This window comes from Trachurus japonicus, chromosome 5 (genome assembly GCF_045865225.1).
Source record: "Trachurus japonicus isolate A0001 chromosome 5, Traja_1.0".
Lineage (NCBI taxonomy): Eukaryota > Metazoa > Chordata > Actinopteri > Carangiformes > Carangidae > Trachurus > Trachurus japonicus.
This window is the reverse complement of record NC_140911.1, coordinates 16,334,775-16,356,476: the sequence shown is the minus strand read 5'-3', so window position 1 is coordinate 16,356,476 and position 21,702 is coordinate 16,334,775. Positions and strand designations below refer to the sequence as shown.

Genomic DNA, 21,702 nt, shown 5'->3' with positions numbered 1-21,702 from the left:
ATGAAAGGAACATATAATTGTATTTAGTTAGTATAGGGACTGGTGCAACATGTGCATCTGAACCGGACATCGTAGTTGCAAGTGATCAGAAAATCTCAGGCTAAAGAGTTAATTTTACATTTTAGACCGATCTTTAAGTACCAACAGAACAGGAGAATAAATGTCAACTGATTGTGTTGATAAACCAGACAACTGAGCATCCATTCATTGAAAATACAGTTGGGGCCTGTTTGTGAGTCTTTGCAAGACAAATGTCTCTCAACCAGTTGAACAAAGTGTGGTTCTAGAGAAAAGAAATAAAAGAAGGGTAACCCTAACCCTAAAAAAAACAAAAATAACAGCAGAAATTTAAAGTCTCAGGCAAAGAGACAACTGAAAGTCTTGGATGAGCTGTGCAGATATGTGCAGATGAGCAAGTGGGATAATCCATGAGTTACAGTGATGAAGTTGCTAAGGAGCTCATGTTGTTTGAAACCTGTTGAGGCAGCTGGATCAGCTAATATTGTTGGAAAATGTCTTCCTCTAGTGGTCACCTCTGAAACTGTGATGACAATAATTCCCTGTATCTCTAAATGTCTACTATCAATGTGTATTTTAACTTTTTCTTTTTCTCTGAATGTTCCTGACATGTTTGTGTAACACATTTCACACTAATGTATGCTACGTCTGCTGCACATGCAGTTGCATATATACGCCATGTGAGGATTATTAGGGACACCTATCTAAAACTATTGCAGTCAAATGCAATTTTAAAGGGTATACTAGTAGTTTTCATTGAAATTAGCTACTTTAGATGGATGATCATTCAACTGTATGATTATTTCTAGGGAAGTTGTTTGTATAAAGTTGTGGAGCTGTTGGTTTGCATTGTTAGAGTATAGCCTACAGAGGTTTATAATTTAGCCCATACCACCGGTAATCTCACTGATGTAGCTAATTATCTGTCAATTCAACAGTGTTGCAATCCACAGGCTTCAAAATCACCATACAGTTGAACCTCTGAAATGGCCGCTACACACATTTCTAATCTGGACTCATGCATAGGCAAAGATTTCAGTGCAGATTAATTAATTAATTATCCTACCAACTCATTTTACCGAATAAGAATCTAAGGTCTGATGTTATGATGGGGTGGATAAGATATTTATCTCATTGTCACAGTCAGGTGGATGTGGATAGACCACTGAGTTTAATGGTCTCATCACAGCTCTCGGCAGAGATAATTAAAGTTTAACACCTACCCACTATTTGCAGTGCCACAACAGCATAATTTTTAATGTACTGCCAATAGGCTACACCAGAGGACCTCAGAAACAATGCTCTCTCATCTTTTCATGTTCTCAGGAATCTTCATCATGCAGAAAAAGCAGCAGAAACTCAGAAGAGACTGAGCACCATCTCAGCCTTTTATTTTTATGTCTTTCTTTCTTTTCTTTTTTTAAATAATAAAATCTTTAGCCTAGCCTACTTTAAAAGTTGGCTCATGGTCTAATTCTAATTCACCCAGACACAAATCTTACCTAATATAAAACCAAACAAGAGACTGACTATGACTTTGTCAGCATTTCAGTTAACTGTGATAGGCTATTGAGCAGATTCGATGATGTCATGTAATTTCTATTAACTTTTTCAGGGTAAACTCATTCATTAAGACAATAGCCTATTAGTGCCAGAGATAAGCACCAATGAGGTCATTATCAACTCACAATGTGTGACGGATTCAAACGAGGGAAAGCATTTTAATTATCAAGATATGTCTTTAAAATTATAGGCTATAAGAGTGACAACATTTCGGAATAGGATTTTATAAAATTAGTTGAAATAGTTTACCTGCAAAGTTGTCTTGAAGAAAAAAAATCACAAATGTTTCATACCGTCACCATTATTGATAAACACATTAATTATCAAAAGCAAATATCAGATTCAGTTTCAGTGTCCATAGCATGGATGTATTATATTGGTCCATAGGCAAACTAACCTGCAATCCGATCCGTGTCCGTGGGTTTGTGGTCACGTGACGTGACATGACAACATGTCAGGCTGCTAAGTTAGCCAGGAGGCTAGCTGAGCTTAGCCCAACAAACGATGCGGCCAGTGCACAACCCGCTTTCTGCAACGTGCAACGTGCCAGCGATGAAATGAGCATGGCTGTGAAGACCTGAGTCGACTATGTCCGAAATTACAAAGACAGTCTGGGACTCAGACGACAGGAAAACGGTGAGTTAGGCCCCTTACTCTGTAGCCACCGCGGTAGCCTCAGCTAATACACACAGCACAGTGAGCTAATTAAGTTAGCTCGCTGCTAAGTCTGCATCTCGCTGCATGATGAACAACCAGGGTTGCAGAAGAAGTAAACATGATGTTAAGTTAGTCTGTCAGCTGGTGTTCACTCACAAAATGACAGTGCAACTACTGCCTACGCAATTTCAGCGAGCTGTAACGTTAGAGTAATTAACACTCGGTCTAAATTGGCTTTAATAAACGTGCTAACCAGCATAACGAGACTGACAGCTGATTGTGGAGCTGAAGTCTGGTCTGAAGTGGCCAAACTTTGATTTGAATTCGCTGCCACACGGAGACGGTCAGAGCTGAGCAACTATGACAGCACGCCCATCAGCATCCTCTCCTCTCCTCTCCTCTGCGGTGTTTTACCTTTATACCATCACCTATTACTGAATGAGAACATGCTATTCCGTATCTGAGATTTGCACATTCTTTAGCTTCCCAGGATTATATATAATATGCAGACAAAGATGCAGTTAACAACAGAAACCATGGGTCCTATTCATTAGATGTCTGAATGAGCCATGTCAGCAAACCAGCAGCATACACTACACATGAATGCAACCATGATGATTGTTTACCTGCACCTTCACAGTCACAGGCCATACACAGTAGCCTATGTGATGATTGGCTATTGAAGTGTGTGACAACCTTTTTTACTGTCATGTACAGAGTGGGTGCACTATTTTGTTGAAAATCACAGTGAGTGACACCCCTGCTGCTGTTAAACGTTGCTGCTCTGTGTACTTGATTAGCTATTGAGGACATGTGTTACTGACCTGTGAAGGTGTAGTAACGGTAGCCTACATTTCTGTTCTAGGCCTGTAAGAACATAATGCAAATTTATAAGAGAAAGACGAATCATACATTCTATATGAAAGTGACAGTGTTATCTCATGCTCTTACTAAAATATCCAGTAGCAGATTTGAAGCAGAAATAGGGAGAAACAAGGTCAACAATTCTCTAAATTTCCAATTTGTCCAATATGTAATGCATCATTGTATATAATATGTTATGGTTTGGGGTCAGGACCTTTTTAGGTTTTTAGAGTTTTAGGCTCTGTGAGTTATATTTTATTCATTTCACCATTATTTTTTATTGTAGCCTACATTTTTTTAGTTCCTTAGCCCACTTTGCTCATCTTGACCTGTAATGAAACAAAGAGTTTTATTTCCCTATCAATTTTCCAGTCGTGCCAGATCCTCTTATGTGGTTGCTAACTTGTTTGGCATTATGATGCTACCAGGTGGTGAAGTTAAGTGACACCGCCACATTTCTAATACATGGCAGATAAACATCTGTGTGAGTCCAGGTGAGAACAATGAACTGACTCATTGGCCACGTAGGAAACGTTTTGATAGAGTGAGACTTGGGTGACAAACAGCCATGACAACTGTCTATCACATTGGGTTTTCCCGTTGTGAGATAAGGAATCCCTCAGACACATTATGGTGGATTAAACATGGTGTTAGCGGCACCAGCTTGTCAGCGATATTGCTTCATTAGCACCCTCAGTGGAAATGAATCCCACTTCCCACACTCATTAGCAGCAGCTCTAATGGATAACTCAGCTTTCACACCATCTTTCCCATGTCCAACAACAGACTGTCCCCCCAGTGGGCACGAGCCTGTGGATCCGCTGCAAAAGTGTGAAGTGTGGCGTTGTGTTGAATTTGTTCTTGTTGAGTGGTTGAGTGAAGAATTGTGTATGTGAGGTTGTAATATTCAGCCCAGTTTCATCCGATGGTTAATATTTCATGTACACACATTACATTGGTCCTGAGGAACACCTCCTTATTCACCAGCTTGATATCAAGAGCTTCCTACAAACAATGCCAAGTGGTGTCAGGCTGCACCCGGACAGACTGCTGAACTGATTGGAAAGGCTTCTTTTCCGCCGGCTGTAATGTTGGAAACACTTAAAGCAGTGTCACACTAGGTTCTGGTGCCATATCAGTTTGTAGTTAGAAGTGTGGATTACGGTGTAAAAGAAGTCCAAAAACAGATGTGAATGGAAAAAGACAGGCTCTAACTTTACACCATCAATTATTCACTGACTGCAGGAGCCTTACTCCTCACAGGAGTGGCATCGTGACCTAAACATGACCTTTCTCTGAAGTTGTCAAAGATGCTTTCCAGTGCCAATACGTCATGCTTTTACAAGAAAATGAATGTAAAGCACTCTCCCAGCCTGAGTACACAAGACTTTCCTCCAATCATGGCTATTCAATAATAGAGATCGCTGTTATTGTATTATATTGCTCAATGCAGAAGTATTTCTAAATAATAATTGAAGTGCTAACAATTTTATTTCAAAGTAAAGATCAAGCGGTGCAGTAAGTACATTCAACAGGTTCAAACATTGCTCTTCAAACCAGAAACTTTGCTGTGAGAAATTAGCAACAAAAATGTAAATGTTGGGCTGATTTGAATAATATATACGTTTCACCATACTTAGTTAGACTCAGCCTTTGTTAGTATTATTAGTAATACCTGTGTTGTCAAAATGATGTTAAAGGCCAGTTAAGTTAGTTAGTTTCCGCAGTATTAAGCCATTTATATAACTAAAATCTAAAAAATAAATTGTGTTCAACACACATAATTATGTAAACATTTTTTTCAGATGCATCAGTTCAAAGCACTTTTTCATGTGTTCCTGCCATGTTGGTCTCCAACAGAGGATCACAGATCTTAACTCAGATTCTTCTTATTAAAAAAAAAACCGTGTGATTGAATCATGGGGGTTTGTACAAGTTTTATTCCCCTATATAGACCATTTCTGCTCTTTGACTAAGCCATCCTAATTTATATTATCAAAGAGGAGGTAAAAAGCAAAGCTTAAGGAATCACAAAGTTAGGATGTGAAGTATGTCATCCACTGTTCAGTTGATAATGGATGGAGGCAGGGAGGGAGCTGTAAAGGTGCACACACACAGTTTCACACCAGTTAGCACACGCGTGGTGACGTGTGGCCATTAGAGCTCTGGGTGTAACATGAGAAACAGTTGGTCTCCAGAGTTTAGTCGACACTCTGGGAGATCTGTGTGACACAACTCTGATATCAGGCCACTTAAATCAGATGTGCAGTTTGCTCCGTACCTGCATAATGACTGGTGGATGTGTCAGCAGCTTGAATAATAGACAAGTGCAGGGTTTCCCGCAGCGCTTTCCTGTTAAGGCGACCACCTTAACTAACAAATTCTCTGGGGGAAACACTGAAATGTGACATCACCAGAGAGAATTTCTAGTTTAAAGTAGTTTTATTGTTTCTATCTCAGTACTACTGAGATGGCGTTGTACCTGTTGGAGATGAGTCATCTAAGTTGTGTGTGTTTAACTTGAGACTCCTCCACGTGCCCTGTTCTGCTGCTGCTGCTGAGGTCAGTGTGGTGTGTAACATGGCTCCTCGCTCCCACTGTTGTTCCCAGGCCACGCCCCCCTCCTCCTCCTCCTCCTCCTCCTCCTCCTCCTCCCAGAGGTGCAGCGGTCAGAGTGACACATGACACATGACTTGGTGGTGGCTCAGTTTGCACATTTCCCATCTTTCCCCTGGGTTATCCTGCCTGGCAACGCCGCTCCCACTCCCCATATCTCATCTGTGTGCACACCTTCACTGTTTGCCTTATCAGCACAACCAAAGCTTGTGCTGGTAAGCTGATTTTTTTTCTTTTCTTTTCTTTTCTTCTTTTTCCATTTGCCTTTGACACGATGTTTATTCACACCTTTCAGCTCCCTCGCAATGGCAGCTGGTGTCAGCATACTGAGTGACCTGCCTTACTCCATGACCGGAGCCCACGGGGGAGAGATCGGCACAGAGATGGAGACAGGTAGGAGAGCTCTGAAACACACAGACAACACAACAAGGGAAGCTGGTGGTGTTTGTGGTAATGACTCTAGACTTTAAATGTTTTGAGACGGTGCAGTTGAAGCCATTTTATATTATCTTGAATATAGAAAATAAAATGAAGGCAGAAGAGAGAAAGTACAGTGTTTTTTAAATTAAAGTAAATTACTATTGTTTCTGTGGCTGGGGGTTAGCTTTACTCTAAATTGAAGTGTAAGTCTCTCCAGATGTACTATATAATAGGCTATATTTGAATTAATGGATGGTGTCCTGCAGTATACAGGTTTGGTGTGGATCTCTGATAGTGGGTCTCCTCTGGAACCAGGTTTCTGACTTGACCCTTTTTAAAGTAAATAGGTGGAGGAAAACCATAAACAAAACAAAAAAATATCTTCATTTTTCTCTTTCTTTTTCTTTTTTAAATGACTTGATGTTAGTTGTGGAGATAAAATGACTGACTCTTTGAATCATCCTTATACTGATTTTCTTAAATATTTCATTAATAATTTCATGGGACTAGAGTTGGTTAATTGAAAACAGAGGAGAGGTGATGAATGTGGCCACGACCTGTTCAGCCAGGCCTCTATTGTTTTCCAGAGCTGCGGCCGCTCTCTCATCTCTGCCGTTTGTCGGTGTGCCTGCTGCTCCGCACGCTGACAGCCTCCGTGAGCCAGCAGTATCGTTTCACCTTTTGGCTTCAGTTGGAGTGACTGCTGAATTGTTGAGTGAGGCTCAAGCTCTTTTAAGTAGCAGGCAGCAGACAGTAGTTGTGATATTTGAAATTAAATATAGTCCACAAGACAATTGTTGTTATGTTTTGTGTTTCATCTCGGCTATATTGTAAATGAGGTTACTCCTCAATATATCTCGGAGTTTAAATAAAGGTTATGAAATGAAATGAAATGAGATGAGTCTGTCTGACCAATCCAACTGGTTCCAGCTCTTTAATGTGGATCTTGTTATTTTTATTAGTTTCATTTTATTGTTTTCTGAATATCACCGTTTAAAGTATTTTAGATAAAATGATAAAGAAAAGTTTAATTTGTGAAAAGATACTAGCACTTTGAAACAGGCTGTACTACCAGAAAGTGTTATTCAGTAAAATGTCACAATGTCATTTTGTCACAAAATTTTTGTGTTATGTAAGCCACTGCATGTTGCTGATGATGGCAAAAATAATAATAATAATAATAATAATAATAACAATAATAACAATAATAATAATACTTTTTGGATATAATATAATACTTTTAATACTTTTATTTGGATAGGGACAGCACATATTGATGAACAGTAGTATAGAAGAATACAGTACTGTTGCTAATTTGCATCCGCAGTCCCTAATAAATAAGTAAAATACAGCTTACAGTACACTACAGAACAAAAACAATACAATACAAATGATCAGATCAAAAGCAGCAGAATGAGTTACATTGTTAACACCGGTTGATGCTGTGTGTTTACGTATGGCCTTCTAAGCAACAGACACAGCATTTATCCTCTTTCAGTTACAAGCCGCCTGCTTTAGATCTGTGTGAATGTGAATGTGTGTGTCTGTGTGTGTGTGTGTGTGTGTGCGCAGCATTCGCCCCCATCTACCTCCCACTGACGACTTTGGAGATGGTTGTCATGGTGACACTTCAAATGCCGCTGATGAACTGATAGGTTGTATTTGCCTTGCTTTTGCCAATGGGCGATTGTTGTTGTGCGATGATTCACCGTGGGCACAGAGCTGTTGAGTCAGGAGCTCTTTGTCGGCGCAGAGCTGCTCGCAGTGCAGGTCGCAGGCGCCGCACCGTGAAATGCAGCAGCGGCAGCAGCACAGAGGACGGCGATCCTTAACCGCAGAGATGATGGCCAGCGTCAGGAGGCATGACCGCAGGCACTCCGCCTCGGACGTCCTGCTGAAGGTCCTGCAGCGCAGACGCAGTTCTGCCCTGGAGATCCTCTCCTCCTCCTCCCACAGAGTCATGGTGGCCGTCAGCGTGAACCTGTCTCAGCCTCCCGCCGAGCGCAGGACGAGGAGATGTAACCACACTGAACTATTATTCGTCCATTCAGGGGTTTTGCTACTGACTCGGGCTGAAAGGAAGAATCAACAAATAGCTCACTGGCAAATTAGATGAGTATTGTCAAGTAGTTCTTAAGTTAAGTTGTTTTGTTTTTGTTTTTTCTCTCCAGCCAATGCAAGGGTCCCCACCGCAAAGTACACCAAGATGGGGGAGACCCTGAGGCACGTCATCCCCGGTCACATGCAGTGCTCCATGGCCTGTGGAGGGAAAGCCTGTAAATATGAAAATCCCTCTCGTTGGAGTGATGAGGAACAAGCTATCAAAGGATTGTACTCGTCGTGGTACGTTGTCTTATCACCACCTTTCACACAGCCATCGGTCTCAGCCTCAGTGCCGTTCTCGCTCAGTACGGGTCACTGAAGTCCACGTCAATAGTTGCATGAGACGTCAATACATTTGTCCTATTTTTTTTCTCTGCTCTGTTATCACGTCAAAATAGAATCATTGAATAACTTAGATACATATAGTTTCACAGCAGCAGCTGTATTCCCCAGTGTTGGTGAACTAATCTTTTGGTCTGAAAAGTTGTCTTTCTGCTTCATTATAAATTGAAAACATTGTGCTTTTACTGTATACACCCTTAACTTGTCATATTTTCCATTTACAGGATTACTGACAGCTTGCTAGCTATGGCAAGGCCTTCAACTGAAATTATAGAGAGATATAATATAATTGAACAGTTTCAAAGGTGAAGTATTCTCTCTATTTCTATACTTGACTAGAATTTAAAATGCTACTTGGGTTTTCATGCATTTATCAACATTTAGATTAATTGTGAAATGCAGGTTGTGTAATGGTTTGATCCAGCTGTCTTCAGCATGTTAAACGTCACTGTGAATGCATACTGTATGTTGTGTTGACTTGCAGTGATCTGATGTGTGAAATGCACTGTTCAATAACTCAAGCATGCTGCTGTGCTCAGGTGTGGTTTGAAGACAGTTATTAACCTGCAGCGGCCTGGAGAACACGCCAGCTGTGGTAACGCACTGGAGCAGGAGAGTGGTTTCACTTATCGACCTGAAACGTTCATGGAGGCAGGCAGTGAGTGTCTAACTCTACCCTCACTAACACACCAACCAAACCACTTCACAGACTGTCACACAATAAGACATCAATTAGTCTAGTAATGTTCGGCTCCTTCATCAATGACATACTTTAGTTGCATTCCCTCTCTCTCTAACCTGTATGGCAACATCCCACAATGATGATATTAAAGGGATAGTAGCATTTTTTTTAAAAGTGGGGTTGTATGATCTACAAATAGCCCCTAAGTACTTTAATTGCAGTAGAAGACTCTTTGCACTCCTCCCGTTAGCAACGCCAGCCCATAGCCCTGCCCAGAGATTTACAACATACATTGTTGTGAATGGACCCAAAGAAATTGCCTATTTTCACGGCCTAAAAGAGGTTTTACCTGAAAAAAAAATATACAGTTCCATTGTTCGCTATAATTTAATTGTTTCCAGCCCTTCAAAGTGCAGGAAAAACACAGTTTTTATTTGGACCTAACCAACTGCTGATCGGCGGGCGCTAACCCTGGGCGGAGGGATACGTGAGTTGGTTAGGTCCAAATAAAAACTGCATTTTTCCTGCACTTTGAAGGGCTGGAAAAAATTATATTATAGCGAACAATGGAACTGTGTATTTTTTTTTTCACGTAAAACCTCTTTTAGGCCCCGAAAATAGGCCGTTTCTTTGGGTCCATTCACAACAATGTATTTTTTAATCTCTGGGCAGGGCTATTATGGGCTGGCGTTGCTAACGGGAGGAGTGCAAAGAGTCTTCTACTGCAATTAAAGTACTTAGGGGCTATTTGTAGATCATACAACCCCACTTTAAAAAAAATGCTACTATCCCTTTAATGTGCCTTTTTTTATTTTAAACGACACACATCATCAAACCAATAACACATCAGTAGTGGCTTTCTCCTTGAGGCCCTCCTCAGAGGTAGCTTTTAAGAAATATAGATGAGACTTGACATTAAAACTAAAGGATGGATTAAGTGACAAAGTGACAGTGGCACTCCTTCTACCTTTGTCGAGGCTTATAGACCTGCCTCAACTAAGGTAGAATAATGAATCTCTATGGAGCATAGTCAATCTGTGTTTTAGCAATCTAGAAGAGAATGAGAACTGCCGTATGTACAAGTTAAGATATATTTTCCTCAGTGCCATCAATGTTGTGTTGAGCTTACATCCGGCTCCTTAGTAACTGAGCACTGTGGGATTTCATGTTATGTCCGAGGGGGGCTCTTCCTAACTAACAAGCTCTCTTGAGATTTGTAGCTAAATGATCACAGCATCTAAGCATTTTCAATAGTGCTTGAGTTATAAGTCTGTGGTTTTCTTACTTTGTTTTAGGTCTTTATTATCATACACATTTTATGCTCCAACTTTATGAACAAGCAACTCTACATTTGTATGAGTCCCATTCATAACCTTGCCACCTGTAGAGGCATTTCAACAGGAAACATAATTGATGCGCTTACTTTACCATGACGGATGAAAGTCCACTTGAATTTTAGTTACGATGCACACAGTTAATTTATTTCACATCTAATACTTTTAAAATCATACATTCTCAAACAACACATCCCCACGGAGGGAGCATAATGCTGCACACCGCTCAAAAACTGTTTCAATCAATCAATCAATCAGACTTTATTTATAGAGCACTTTTCATACAAAAGATATGTAGCACAAAGTGCTTTACACGATAAAAGCAGACAAAACAAAGCAAAAATAAAAACCCAAAGTAACGCAGATACACGCGTGCGCACACACACACACACACACACACACACACTTTATAAAGCTTTAAAAGAAGGCAACTGAAGCGCTATCTTACTCTACAATTTGCCGTGAGGAAACACTAGGGACTGGATAAAACAAAATAATTAAATGAAATGATAAAAAATAACTAAAATTATACCGTAAATATGCTAAGACTAAAAAGATTAAAAGTAAAAAATGAATACAGAACAAAATAAAATAAAATAATAATAAATAAATAAAAATTTAATAAACAGTAAAAATCGATAAATGCAATAAAATGATAGGAAAACTAATAAAATAGTAAAACCTATAAGTAAAATCTAATCAAAAGCCAAGCTAAAAAGGTGTGTTTTAACTCTGCTCTTAAAAATGTCCACATTTGCAGCTGCTCTCAGGTCTTCAGGAAGGCTGTTCCACAGTCGTGGGCCGTAATGACAAAAGGCTGCTTCACCATGAGTTTTGGTTCTGACTTTAGGTATTAATAAAAGGCCTCTATCTGAAGACCTGAGAGTTCTGGATGGCTCATAAGTTAAAAGCAAATCTGACAGATAGGAAGGACCAAGACCATTAAGAGCTTTAAAAACCAGTAAAAGAATCTTAAAATCGATCCTGAAGCACACAGGTAGCCAATGCAGGGACTTTAAAATCGGTGTAATGTGAGCTCTCTTTCTGGTCTTCGTTAGCAGTCGTGCAGCTGAGTTTTGGAGTAGTTGTAACGGTTCAATATTCTTTTTAGGAAGACCGGAAAGAAGAGCATTGCAATAATCAATCCTACAGGTAATAAAAGCATGGATTAGTGTCTCTGTGTTGGCTCGGGAGAGAAATGGACGCACTTTAGCAATATTTTTAAGATGTCCTCTTCCGGTTGGAAACACCATAGGCTGACCCACCAATCACCTTCAGACCAAAACACAAAACAATTAACATCATAATCTGCTTTTACACCACCATATCTTCTCTGTAGATAACACAAAATGGTAAGATGTTAACTTTACAGGTGTTGTACATACTGTAGCTGCTGTTGTTGCTGCCTCCTTCCTCCCCCCTCTTTTTAACCTGTAGCAGAGGACACAGCCACTTATGTCTTTACTGTTCACATTTAACGTCACGGACAACCTGCCGGTAGTTGTTCTTATATAAGCTCTACCACTGATTTAATACTTATACCATACACAGAAAAAGGTTAAAAGCATTTACCGGTAGCTTCTTCAAGGAGTCTGATACATTGCTTCAAGTGAAAAGAAAGGATCCTTCCAGATTAATCAGTGAGAGGCTTTGTGTGGGCAATGCAGGTGTCAGGCTTGACAAAGAAGAAACAAAAAAGATTATCTGTGTTCTGTCATGAGTAAGAGTGTACAGTAATGTTAAACTGAGTACTATGACTTTGTGTGTTTTCAGTCTACTACTACAACTTTGGCTGGAAGGACTATGGTGTGGCATCTCTGACTACAATCCTCGACATGGTGAAGGTCATGTCATTTGCTGTCCAAGAGGGGAGAATGGCCGTCCACTGTCATGCTGGTCTTGGAAGAACAGGTTCGTAGCACAAACGATTCAGAAGCACTTCACTCATCACATTAGCTCGTAAAATATCAGCTTTGTGTTTTTACTTCTCTTTGTATAGGCGTGTTGTTGGCCTGCTACTTGGTCTTTACATCTCGCATGAGTGCAGACCAGGCCATCCTGTTCGTGCGAGCCAAGAGACCCAACTCCATCCAGACCAGAGGCCAGCTGCTGTGCGTCAGGGAGTTTGCCCAGTTCCTGGTTCCTCTGCGAAGCGTCTTTTCCTGTGCAGAACCCAAAGCGAGTGCCGTCACCTTGTCCCAGTACCTCACTAGGCAGCGCCACCTGCTGCACGGCTACGAGGCCCGACAGATGAAGAATGTGCCAAAAATTGTCCAGCTGGTGTGCAGGCTCCTCATCGACATCGCAGCCAACAGACAAGTGGTGATCGAGGAGGAGTGGCTGGAGATCCCCGACCTCACAGCAGAGGTGGAAAAGACTGTGTCCCAGCAGGCCCTTCAGCAGCTGGGCAAGGAGATGAGAGGGAAGGGGATTCCTGTCCTGCTTTGTTTGTCTCACTCTCAGTCCAAACCCTCAAACGATCAGCCTCTCATCAGTGATAATGACCTCGACCCTCTGTGGCGGCAGCAGAATGTAGAGAGCCCCTTTAGATCCTCTCTGTATAACAACAGGAGCCTCAGCGATTCTGTCCTCGACAAACTGGAACCACAGCAGCACTATGTAGAAATAATGAAGAGCAACAAACAAATCAGCTGCCTGATCAAACGCTCCCTGTCTCACAGCAGCCTTCCAGGCTGTAACCCCACCAGATCCTCTGAACTCTCTCCTCAGGACACCAGCAGCATTCAGGACCCAAATGCAGAAGCAGAGCAAGACACGGAGTCTTCTTTTTTCAAAAAGCAGCTATATAAGGGCCATCAGAGTATCTCTTTAGACCTGTCGGAGCTGGAAAGAAAATCTCACTGTAACGCCGCACTGCCAGCCTTATCAACCAAGAGCAGATGGGTAACCAGTGAGGAGCAGTCAGATGTGGATGTGTCAGCGGGTGAGGAAGAGAGGGGCGACGTCACAGAGGTTCCCCTCATCAGCCTCCAGGCGGAGCTCTCTCCAGAGAGCAGACGTCTGCTGGTGGCCAAAGTCCTGGCCATGGACCTGACGGACAAAGAGCTCGCCTCCAAGGTCTCAGTGTGGCAGGTAGGCTCCTCCTTAACATTCACAGAGACAATACAACACTTCTGAATCTACTCCTCTGCTTAACTGGAAACCACTGTCGAGGGATGCCTTGTATTTTGGGCTTGAGAAGACTGGCAGTCCCTCTCACTTTGTTTGTCACAAGAAGCTTTAAATTGTTTCACTGATGCGTGTTGTGGTACTGGGCGTGTTAAAAGTGAACTGTGTAACAGCCAGAGCCATTTCTTGCCTTCTGATGTCAGTCGGTTTATTATTTATTTGTTTATTTTTTTTATATTTATTCATTTATTTATCTTTTATTTATCATTAATGGTCTTTGCTGTGATCTACAGATGGAGCTGAACTCCAGAGAGGGAGCATGGGAGAGGCTGTGTATGGAGAGAGATCCTCTGGTGCTCTCAGGTCTGATGTGGTCGTGGCTAGAGCAGCTCAAGGACCCCGTCATCAGCAGTGAGGACATCAAAGCTCTGAGCGGAAGGACCGTGAATCCAGAAAATGCCCTTGACTCTCTGGAAAAGGTACCTCTTACAAAAAAAATGCAGACTTACAACACTGTAATCCAGCGTTTTAGGTGTTCTGTGTTTTCTCTCAGACGGACATTATGTAGGTCCAGATCCGCTGGTGGTCTTTGTTCGCATTTTCTAAGAAGAGAGAAATAAAATGCAAAGCAGATGCCATTCTTTATCTCGTAATTGCTGCACTGAAATACTTGATGTGAATCTGTCAATGCTCGTTAAAGAAAATGTGATGTGTGACCTTCCCACTGACAGGGTCACCGGCTCACCCTGCTCTGTATCCTCGACTGTGCTGCTCATCTCCTGCCAATGCCTGAAGAAGTGGAGAACAGTTTTCTCAACCAAACAATAAAAGTGTTCACTAAGGTGAGTATTTACATAAGCTGTGCACCAAATGTATATTAAGTTGTGTATTTGCATGATTTATTCATTTCCTTTTTAAATTTAATGTCCAGATCGACCCTGCTCCAGAGAAGAGTGAGTCTTTATATGTGACACTGAAAGCAATCCTGACTCCCATTCTTCATGAGCTGCGTGACAAAGCCGCGGAAGTGAACGAAGAGTCCTGATCCGACCTCGACACGATCAGTGTCATGAGAGGAAGAATTACAGAACTCTAACTTTTGGGCATTACTGTGTTTAAAGCCAGTTTCTTGCATCGGAATCTATTGAGATCTGCCAATCTTTTGTCTTTCAGGGCATGAAGAATTAGGATTTTGTCGTTGTTGTTCGAAGCGCTTAATAGACTCTAAGCACTGCCATCCTCTATCTTTATGTGCCACTGTGCTCAATTTCGAAAGCATTTGTTTGTCATCTGTTCTACTGTAATATTTGTGATGTTGATGTTGCTTTTACTCTGTACCTGTTAGTAGGTAGGAAATGACTGAGAAACATTCTCACGATGTTAATGTAATGTTATTTAAATGTGTATCCCAGCTGTCAAAGCTGTTGACGGAAGGGGGGCGGGGGGGTCTTATTTAAACCAAAAGATGTTTTACACTGTGCAGATGCTACAATGTGTCTTATTTATTCAGATCTTCTTATTTGAAATGCAGAAAAGAGTTTAACGACAGTAACCTGAAGTTATAATGCAAGGTTGCTTTGTTCCTGTAGAAAGTTGAGCTGTTTTCTTAAGAGTCAAATGCAAACGGTGGTTCTTGTTATGGCAATGCAAACTCCACAGACCACACCGCGTTTGTTTTCCCAATCAATTTTATGTCCTTAATACTGTGTGCACCAAAAAAACTCACTGTACTATTCTGTACATGCATTTTTAAAACAGCAATCTGCCTCTACTGTTACATTTAGCCCAATGCTGCCTAAACTAATGATCTCTGTCCCAGCTAGGCTGCTTTGTGTGTGTATGTGTGTGTGTGTGCGTGCATGTGTTTGTTTGTGTGTGTGAATGTGTGTGTGTGGCCATTCAGATAAGTCAGGGGCTGCCTCTCACCTCACGTCTCATATGTGGACACAGTGTAATGTAGATCGGCTGACACAGGCTGAATGTGGAACACTAATGATGGTAATATTAATAATATGAAGGACATGACGTTGGACATGAGGAATTTTCAGCAAGCACTATTTTTTCATTGTTACAGCAGGATACTTCTTACAGAATTAAACACAAGTGACTGCAAGCTGTTTGTGCCGAGTCTTTTCTTTTATGGGCTGTAGTGGAAAACTGGGGCTAGGCTGTGTGGAGGTCATATCCAGAAAGTGAAACTATTTCTCTGAGGTTTTTTACCCTGTGTTGAAAAAAGAGTTGGTTTCAGTGTTTTTCAACCTTGGGGTCGGCATCCCACGTGGGGACGCCTATGCAAATGGGGTTGCCTGAAATGTCTAGTAATTGATTGAAATACTTTTTTTAAACTAATTATTATTCTATTTAATATTATGATTAAAACACCACACACAATCTTAAACAAGTGTATTCTATACTTTCACTTTCTTGACTATAAATCGAGTTCAAATAAAATGAAGCATATAAAAACATCTGAGCTGGCGCATCTTTTCTGGCAGAAATTTGTGATTTACTCATTCTTCACCACTGTAGTGGGATATTTGGCCTAATTTGCGCCTGTTGTAATTGTGAATGGACTTTACTTGATTTACAGCAGAAGCCACGTTCACGCATACATTATAACCGTCTATGATTATAACTCTTTATCACACCAATGACACATTTAGGGGTTCGACATGAAATTAAAAATCCTATGTGACCCATGACCTCTGTTAGAGATGTTTACTGCTTTGTGAGGTTTCCCAGAACATTGTTGCTGTGTCCCCTTGCAAAAAGGGCACCGTCATCATAGGTTCTCATTGATCTTGCGGTTGAAATTGGGGCTGTGGTAGAATTGAAAGAAGCGTATAAGTGACATTACTGGATCACTGTCAAACTGGCTCTGGTGATTAACTCACTGTAAGTTGTAACACTAGACTGTCGAGCCATGAAGACTGCAGTGTCTCAGTGCCTGCAAGAGGATTACTGAGAGCCATCCTCACCACAATGTGTTCTTCAGAGAAGACAGAGGATGACCTTGTCCTCTTTTCACGTGGTATAATGAGCTGCTGGTGGGAGGGGGGGTGCAATTGTTAAACAGATTTCTATTCTGTTTCTCATCTGTGGAGTCTGTTTTCCTGTGCTCAGAAAAAAAAGTACATTCATTTATAAGAGACGGGCTGGGTTGACAGTTATTAGCCCCATTCAGAGTCACTTGGACCACATTTCTTCCTCATTCTGCTGTTTGGTCTAAAAACCAGGGGTTTACAAAGTAGGAGGCAGGCCAAACCACGAGGCTCCAAACAGTTTCAGTGGTGGCTCCAATGACCTTACCCGGTATGATCACATGGGCATCCAGGAACTAAGTGAAACAAAGACAGTAAACTAAGGTGTGGTGAGAAGGCAACAGGTTTTCCATGATTTGTCAGAGGTGAGGCCCACAGTGTGAGTGTCACAGCTGAAGCTCTTCAACATGTTTGCACTCTTACACGTTCAACAACACATTGTGGTGAGGATGGCTGCTCTCAGTAATCCTCTTGCAGGCACTGAGACACTGCAGTCTTCATGGCTCGACAGTCTAGTGTTACAACTTACAGTGAGTTAATCAGCAGAGCCAGTTTGACAGTGATCCAGTAATGTCACAATACGCTTCTTTAAATTCTACCACAGCCCCAATTTCAACCGCAAGATCAATGAGAACCTTGTTCACAGATGACCTATGATGACGGACGGTGCTCTTTTTGCAAGGGGACACGGTAACCATGTTCTGAGAAACCTCGTAAGCAGTAAAAAATCTCTAACAGAGGTCATGGGTCAGGCAGGATTTTTCATTTCATGTTGAACCCCTAAATGTAGGCTACTTGGTGTGATAAACGTGTTACATGAATTTAGTAGAACTGACAGAAATAGTCAGTAGATAGATAGATAGATAGATAGATAGATAGATAGATAGATAGATAGATAGATAGATAGATAGATAGATAGATAGATAGATAGATAGATAGATAGATAGATAGATAGACTTTTCAAGGTCCATTTAAAAAAGACAAACTCATTGAAGTAGTAGAAAAATGGCATGGCGTTTTGACATGGCAGACAGGTGGGTAGACTTTTTTTTCGTTCCTTTTGCTCTTCACATTGTTTAGGTCGTACTATAAGGCCATAACCAGTGGCGTGCACAGACTTTTTGAAGGGCAGGGGCGAAAAGAAAAAAAAAGGGCACATAGTAGCGCGTCCTCGCCACTGAAGAGGGCACTTTAGCACGCGTTTTGGCTCCCAAGAGGCCACTTTAGAAAAAAATTTGGCCTTTTTTAACGTCAATTCGGCCTGTTTTATGATATCAATACCTTAAGACTATAAAACGTTGATTTGGCCTGTTTTAATATGGGTTTTGGCTCCCAAGAGGGCACTTAAGCACGCGTTTCGGCTGCTAGAGGGCCCTTTAGCACACGTTTTGGCTCCTAGAGGGCACTTTAGCACACGTTTTGGCTGTCATGAGGGCACTTAAGCACGCGTTTTGGCTCCTAGAGGGCACTTTAGCACACGTTTTGGCTGTCATGAGGGCACTTAGCAGGTGTTTTGGCTCCTAGAGGGCACTTTAGCACACATTTTGGCCCCCATGAGGGCACTTTAGCAGGTGTTTTGGCTTCCAAGAGGGCACTTTGACGAGCATCTTGGCTCCCAGGGGGCACTTTAGCACGCGTTTTTCAACAATTGGGCCACTGCCCCCCCCCCCCCTTAGCACATGTTTTGGCTGTCATGAGGGCACTTTAGCACACGTTTTGGCTCCTAGAGAGCACTTTTGCAGGTGTTTTGGCTTCCAAGAGGGCACTTTGACGAGCATCTTGGCTCCCAGGGGGCACTTTAGCACGCGTTTTTCAACAATTGGGCCACTGCCCCCCCCCCCCCCCCGTGCACGCCACTGGCCATAACAACCGTATAAATGACGTTAATAATAATGATGCATCTTTAAAATCGTAGGCCATTGCTTTAATAAGGGGATGTTTTATCACTGTTCCTGTGCATAGCCATAGACTGTCCCTGTGTGGCACCGCTGGTCCTCCACACCGCTGCAGTCTCTCCCCCGGAGCAGCGAGGGGCTGCAGCGCCTCTCGGAGCAGCGAGGGGCTGCAGCGCCTCCCGGAGCAGCCAGCGAGGGGCTGCAGCGCCTCCCGGAGCAGCGATACGAGGGGCTGCAGCGCCTCCCGGAGCAGCGAGGGGCTGCAGCGCCTCCGACGTCCTTGTCCGCTGCGCCAGCGCAACGCCACGAAGAAGAAGACGAAGAAGAAGAAGCAGCAGTCGGAGGGTGGAGGAGCGTTTTGACATGGCAGACAGGTGGGTAGACTGAATTAACCACACGTTTATACTGACATTTCTCTCAATACTTGGGACACTTGTTCTCTAAAAAAAAGGCCGAATAACAGCACCCACTGCCATTTTGTATGTGTGTGTGGATTCAGCTGCTTTACTTTTTTTTATCCGACGTTAGCTTTTCTGGTCAACCATGCTGTAAACGTGCTGCTAGCTAAGTTAGCTGCTAGCTCGCTGGGGTTTAGCCTGCAAGTTGTAAGGAGTGGTTGACTGACGAGACTCAACACAGGGCGCTGCAGCGGGCTCAGATGTGCGTTTAATTACCAACGTTACATTTATTTGCAGAGTTTTGCAAGGGTAAAAAAATAAAATAAGAAATAGAAATATCCAGATGAAACGCTTGTGGGTCTAAACTGCCCAGTCACGTTGGCGGATTATTAAAACTAGCTAGCTTGTTAGCTTGAATTGGCTGCACAAGGAGTCGGTCCAGATAGACCCAGTAGCTAATAAGACAGAAAAGCTGCAATTTCTGTCTGTTTTATTTAGAGTTACGTTGATGCAGTTGATGCTTTCTACGTTTAAAAACGTGGCAAATATAATAACATATAACACAACTGGGAGACTTGACGTGATTTTTTTTTTTTTTTTTTTTGTACTGATCACATTTGTATGGGACAGCAGTGGACAGGCTGCAGTTTAGCCTGCTGCTTCCTCTCAAATAGGGTTTGACACCGATCAATTAACAGTGTCGTGTTTGGTCGGGAGGTTGAAGGAGATGTAGGTGGTGACAAGAAGGAGGAGGAAAAAGGGAAAAAAAAAAAAAAAGATGGCAGCTGGCCTAACGTTACCTGCTCTCAGCTGGAAATGACCCTTCCTGTCTGACAGAGGTCCAGACAGGAGGAGACTTGGTTTTATGGTGTTGGCTGATGTTTGGTTTTTGAGTCCATCAAATTTATTATGAAGCATTTTACATCTCAGGCCGCAGTAATAAAAAAAAATTATATATTTTCAGTCAATTTTTAAGCAGTAACACCTCAAATATGAACTGTATCTGCTCTGTTTGATGCCATTGTAAACTGATCCTCATTTGGTTTTATGGACTGTTGATCAGAGAAATAAAATTCATTTTTTTAGATATCAAACTGGGATATTAGAAACCATGATGATAGATGCTCGTTACTATTACTATAATATTTCAAATGTTAACTTAATAGTATGGAATTAAATTGGCAGATTAATAAATAATGAAAGTAATCCTTAGTTGCAGCCTATAGGCTAACAGTTATTCATACATTTTCATTATTCATTCTTAAATTCATTTAGCAAAAGTGCTCCAATTTGTCTGCTTTGGCCGTCTCCGTTGAGGACTTATTGACCCCCCTTCTCTGCACCATCTTTGTAAATTGAATATCTTATTAAGATTTTGGACTGGTTTCCCCTCATCTCTGTGTTGGAGGAACTGCAGTGCACAGTTAACTAGTCTCTGATATTTGATTGATTACACAGTTTAGTGCCTTTGTAATTTCCCCCACACTATCACACTTGTTACTCTTAGATCAGTGTAACGAGGAGACACTGTGCGTCACAACTGTAACATTGTCTTTGCCGTGTGATGTGCTGCCAGTGTGTTTTTCCTGTAGCTGTATTCGACTTTAATAGATTTTCATAAATTTATAGTATTTTCTAAAGCATTAGCAGAGGCCCCCTGTTATGTTGAGGTTGGTGGGCAGTCACAGCCTAATACTGAAGGAAACAATGGTCTGCTGTGGTCCAAATGAACTGAGCAGCCAAACCTTCAAAATTTAGTTCATGTCAACACAAGGGATTCATCAAATGCTCTCCAGCCATAAGCCATTAACGCTGGATTCACATTTTATTTTATACAGTAGTATTTGTCATAATCAGTGTAGACATCTGAGGCACAGACCTCAGTGTTTGATCAGGATGGTGTTGAGTTCTTGTAGCACAATGGCTCTCTGTTTCCAGCTGCTGTCCATGGTACTGAAGTTAAAATGAGCAGCACATTTTCTTTGCTTTTGTAGCTCGTATTTGCATAAACTGTGGTGGTGCGACCCGCAGTTCACCCTCAGTATTTTGTCTAGATGAGGGTTAAAAGCTGTGCTGGTGGATGACTACGTCCGTCATGGGGAACAACACAGTTACTGCTGCCTTGAGTTAGTTTAGCTTTAGATGGCGACGTTCAGTAACATTTTATCAGATTCAAAATCCTGCATCAGATCAATGTAGTGAATCTGAATCTTTTGGAGTCCCTCATTGATACAATCTTTGGTCAAATTCAGACTCCAGTTGCAGGGACATCTTAACCAGAGAAGAGCCAAGCCGATGTCAACTACTGTTACTATAGCTAAAAATGAGATGTCTGCCACCTACATGTTTTCTGTTGCTCTTGGATAATATAGAAGATAAAGCAAAGAAGGATGGGATACCAAACTAAAAGTCAACATCTCCATCGTCCATCTCCTACTCCATCATCCTCATATCCATGACACTATATTTTATGGGACATTTCTTGGTTGAGCCTGGTTTTTCTCTCAGGTTTTTAACACTGGTGTGAATTCAGTACCCAGCTTATACTCCAGTGTTATCTGATAATATAGTCACACAAGGACAATGGTAATATTCAAAGTGTGAGAGACCCACTGTTCATTGTATAGTTATAACTTTATG

At 41.7% G+C, this 21,702-nt stretch overlaps 1 protein-coding gene across 2 annotated transcripts; it reads left to right on the top strand.

The window, feature by feature from the left end:
* Positions 1–1,994: 1,994 nt before the first annotated feature.
* Positions 1,995–15,841, top strand: ptpdc1a (protein tyrosine phosphatase domain containing 1a). 2 transcript variants are annotated; one of them, XM_085776548.1, is made up of 10 exons: positions 1,995–2,217; positions 6,014–6,111; positions 8,310–8,481; positions 8,808–8,888; positions 9,123–9,241; positions 12,373–12,510; positions 12,599–13,692; positions 14,022–14,207; positions 14,460–14,570; positions 14,660–15,841. In XM_085776548.1, exons 2-10 carry the CDS (start codon positions 6,024–6,026, stop codon positions 14,771–14,773), a joined length of 2,103 nt encoding a protein of 700 aa, XP_085632674.1. In that variant the 5' UTR covers positions 1,995–2,217; positions 6,014–6,023; the 3' UTR covers positions 14,774–15,841. The 2 variants fall into 2 exon arrangements, with proteins under 2 accessions (XP_085632674.1, XP_085632675.1); XM_085776549.1 differs by lacking the exons at positions 1,995–2,217; positions 6,014–6,111 and adding an exon at positions 7,916–8,156 and having other exon boundaries at positions 14,660–15,575.
* Positions 15,842–21,702: the final 5,861 nt, after the last annotated feature.